Below are 3,845 nucleotides of genomic sequence, written 5' to 3' on the forward strand. Positions count from 1 at the left end.
TGATATCGTACCTTCACTGGGAGTGGGCTGTCTCTTATACACATCTAGATGTGTATAAGAGACAGCCCTATAACCTTGGTGGTTAATGGCGTAATGTACATATTTTGCAAATACTTCGACTACAAGTGATCTTCTGCACAGAAGCACAGGTTGTTTCTGATGGTCTGGAAGGTTCAGTTTGCGTAGTCTCCCTTCAACTCTTAATAGGCCTCTTCCATCAAGCTTAGGATTTAATTTTCTGATGGCCCAACTATTCAATTCTTCATCTGTCCACACCTTCTGGCTTACGATAAACAGAGATAATTCTGCTTCTTTTAATTCATTTACAGTAAATGAAAACAAACTTATTTTCTTTCTGTTTTGTGGAAGGGCATGGCGAATTCTTGCCACAAGGGATCTCAGCTGAAGCCAATCAGTGGTCTTTTCTAAAAGATGGGTTTCGAAAGAGTGTTGTTCTACTCGGTTGCAGACTTGATTAACTCTACGAAGGGCATCTTGAGTGTACTCCTTCTCTATTACACGGTTGTGAGTGGTATCATAGACAGGTTCCTGACTTGGCCACTGATCCTCTTCTTTAAGGAGAAACGCAGGTCCTTGATTCCATTTACAAAGCTCATCAGGATGGATGGGTTTTGTCAAGGCATCAGCTGGATTAAGATTTGAGGGTATATAGTGAAAATCCTCCCTGTACATAGGAATACTTTCCTGAATCTCCTGTATACGGGCTGACACAAATGGTTTAAAAGTTTTCGCAGGCGACTTTACCCATGAGAGCACAACTTCAGAATCTGTCCAGAATCGCATCGATTCTAAATCACCTATGGTGTCAGAAACAATCAGAGCCAGTCGGGAAAGGATAACAGCCGCCGTCAACTCTAGTCTCGGTATCGACCGTTTCTTTAATGGAGCAACTGTGCTTTGGCTATTATGAATGACAGATGTATGCCATCGGTTGTTTTCCATCTGAGCCATATTACTGCACCTACTGCCATTTCGCTGGCATCGCTGAATCCATGTAGTTGGGGTTTACCTATGGAATTGTGAGGCCTCAGCTTACGGGGAACTTCAAAGGCAATGAGTTGGTTCATTTCTTTGTCCTTCATCAAGAATGTCATCCCATCCAAGACCAGATGACCACATTTCTTGAAGCCCGATTCTATAGCGTATGCTAACAGGAGACAGTAACCCTAATGGATCCCACAGCTTGGCAACTAAACTTGCAGCCTTTCTCTTTGTGAGTGTACTGATATTTGTACATATTTGGTCCAGTTGGATTGTTATCGTATCTCTTGACTTATCCCACAGATGCCCTAATACTCTCGTCGTTTGTTCCTCTGGGCACTGGTCAACTCTACGGTGATTTGAGTGCCACTCTTTGATTGTAAATGATCCCTTTGTAAGAATCCGGTCTACCTGGTTGATTGCCCTAGATGCAGACATTGGATCTGTAAAAGAGTCAGTAATATCGTCCATGTACATCCTGTCAGTTACTCGAATGTATCCCTCGAGTTCAGACTGTTTTGATGCTTCAGTTAGCAATCTGACGGCCATCATAGAGATATCAGGTGCTGGTTTGTCACCAAAAGGCAGTCGTAACCATTGGAAGTGATTAATAGTACCAGAACCACCCAAACGCCAAACAAATCTATGAAACATCTGGTCACGGGGAACTAGGGCTATCTGATTAAACATCTTCTTCACATCTCCCACAACAGCTACATTTTCCTTTCTGAAATGCAAGAAGCATTTCACCAAAGAATTGAGTAAGTCTGGCCCTTTCAGAAATCCGTCATTTAGGCATAGACCTTTGTACCTGGCTGCAGAGTTCCAAACTATGCGCACCTTTGTTGATTTGTGCGCTTGGTACACTGCATGGTGTGGCATATACCATCCATCATCTTTATCTTCCTCTGGTGATAGCTTTCTCACAAATCCATTATCAAGGAGTTTCTGGATTTCATTATCATACTCTGCCAATTTTCCTTTTTTAGCTAATATAGCTTCTTGACGTATCATACAAGCCTCAGCCTGTGCTCGATTACAGGTTAGGAGTCCTGGGAATCCTTCCTTCCATGGCATCTCAATGACCATTCTACCGGCACTATTAAGCTGCAATTTCTTCCTACAATGTTTAATAAATTGAGCCTCTGCAACTTCTTTGTCGGTGCAGGTACACAGAGTAGTTGGTTTGACCCCAACAACATCAGAGGTAAACAGCAGTTGCATGTCATCCATATGTCGAAGGAAGGTAACCCTAGATGTCAAGTCTGATATTGGCTTGGGGAGTGATGTTCCAAACATAGTCCATCCCAAAAGGCTTCTAGCAGCTGCAGGATGATTCGTTGGATCAGTTGTTGAGTATATTATCTCCAGTGGCGTTGTCAACCAGTGGTAATCATATCCGATTAATAAATCTATCTCGGCCCCTTCATATGGTGTGAAGTGTTGTGCAACAGCCAAGTGAGGGTATTTTATGAAAACATCACTATCTATTCTTGGGCTATCATGCACTGGTTTCTGAACACTTGATGCAATTAGCTGATAAATCTGAGATCCTCCATGGGATCTAACATCAATGTTGTATCTCGAACTCTGTTCTTTGACTGTGCCTCCACCGGCAACTCCAAAAGTAAAGACAAATGGATCTCCTGACAGACCAAGTCGATCAGCGGTAGATGATCGTATTAGTGTAGTGTCCGCCCCACTATCGAAAAATGCGACCACGCGCTGCCAGTTCCCGTATTTGTCTTTGATCTCAACAAATGTAGTAGGAGAAAACCGATTCTTAGTTGTGGACATTGAGTTGAGTGTACCTGTTGAGCTTCTTGCTCCTGCCTGGTCTTTTTCCTCCTTGATACTAGGGGGTGTATTTTCCATGCCAACATCTGGGGGGCAGGCTATTAACCGATGATGGTATAATCTGCATGTTTGGCATCTTCTACGATCTGGTCTCCGACATCTACCTGCAACATGACCAGGCTTGAAACAAAGGAAGCATCTTCTAGATTCTTTAATCATCCTCCTCCTTTCCTCAGGAGAGTTGCTTGTAAATACTGGGCATCTTATAATAAGATGAGATTCTGTGTTAGAACACAATGGACAAGGGTCTTGGTTCAATTGTCTGTATGATGAACTTGGAGGATGTGAGAATGTTGTAGCTATCTGGAACGAGCTACCACTAGACTGTTCTAGTAAATGACAGGACTTGGTTTTCATGAGGGTGTGAGGGTGTTCACGTAATTCTCTGGCTTCGGTTTCCTGGCGAAGAAACTTTACTAGTGTTGGTACTGTCTTTTCTTCATCATCACACCGTTGACGCATGAACTCAAAGAAGAGGTTAGATTCGATTTTTGAACTTACAGTCTCAAACACCATAGAAGTATTTAAATCTTCTTCTTTCCCCAATTCTTTCATCCTTCTACAAAATTCTGTAACTCCGTCAAGCACAGTTCTCATTTCAACCGCAGTTGTGGATTTCATTGGTTGAATAGCTTGGAGTGCTAAAAGCACATCCCTTATGACAGCTGAGTCCGGTACTTTCTCTTTTAACCCTGTCTCTTATACACATCTTGACAGATGTATGCCATCGGTTGTTTTCCATCTGAGCCATATTACTGCACCTACTGCCATTTCGCTGGCATCGCTGAATCCATGTAGTTGGGGTTTACCTATGGAATTGTGAGGCCTCAGCTTACGGGGAACTTCAAAGGCAATGAGTTGGTTCATTTCTTGTATATATCCTTTCCATTTTTCAGTTTGTCCTTCATCAAGAATGTCATCCCATCCAAGACCAGATGACCACATTTCTTGAAGCCCGATTCTATAGCGTATGCTAACGGGAGACA

At 42.7% G+C, this 3,845-nt stretch overlaps 2 protein-coding genes across 7 annotated transcripts in view; one reads left to right on the forward strand and one right to left on the reverse strand.

Annotated features, from left to right (window-relative positions):
* The window catches only part of LOC117103652, a 27,488-nt gene that overhangs the window by 9,309 nt on the left and 14,334 nt on the right, over positions 1-3,845 (forward strand). The gene's annotated exons all lie outside the window — the stretch shown is intronic.
* Positions 1,066-3,456, reverse strand: LOC117103640. Its single transcript, XM_033244224.1, has one exon. It carries the CDS (start codon positions 3,454-3,456, stop codon positions 1,066-1,068), a length of 2,391 nt encoding a protein of 796 aa, XP_033100115.1.

This window comes from Anneissia japonica, unplaced genomic scaffold (genome assembly GCF_011630105.1).
Source record: "Anneissia japonica isolate Jap-2015-1 unplaced genomic scaffold, ASM1163010v1 scaffold1547_len296510_cov162, whole genome shotgun sequence".
In the NCBI taxonomy this organism is placed as follows: domain Eukaryota; kingdom Metazoa; phylum Echinodermata; class Crinoidea; order Comatulida; family Comatulidae; genus Anneissia; species Anneissia japonica.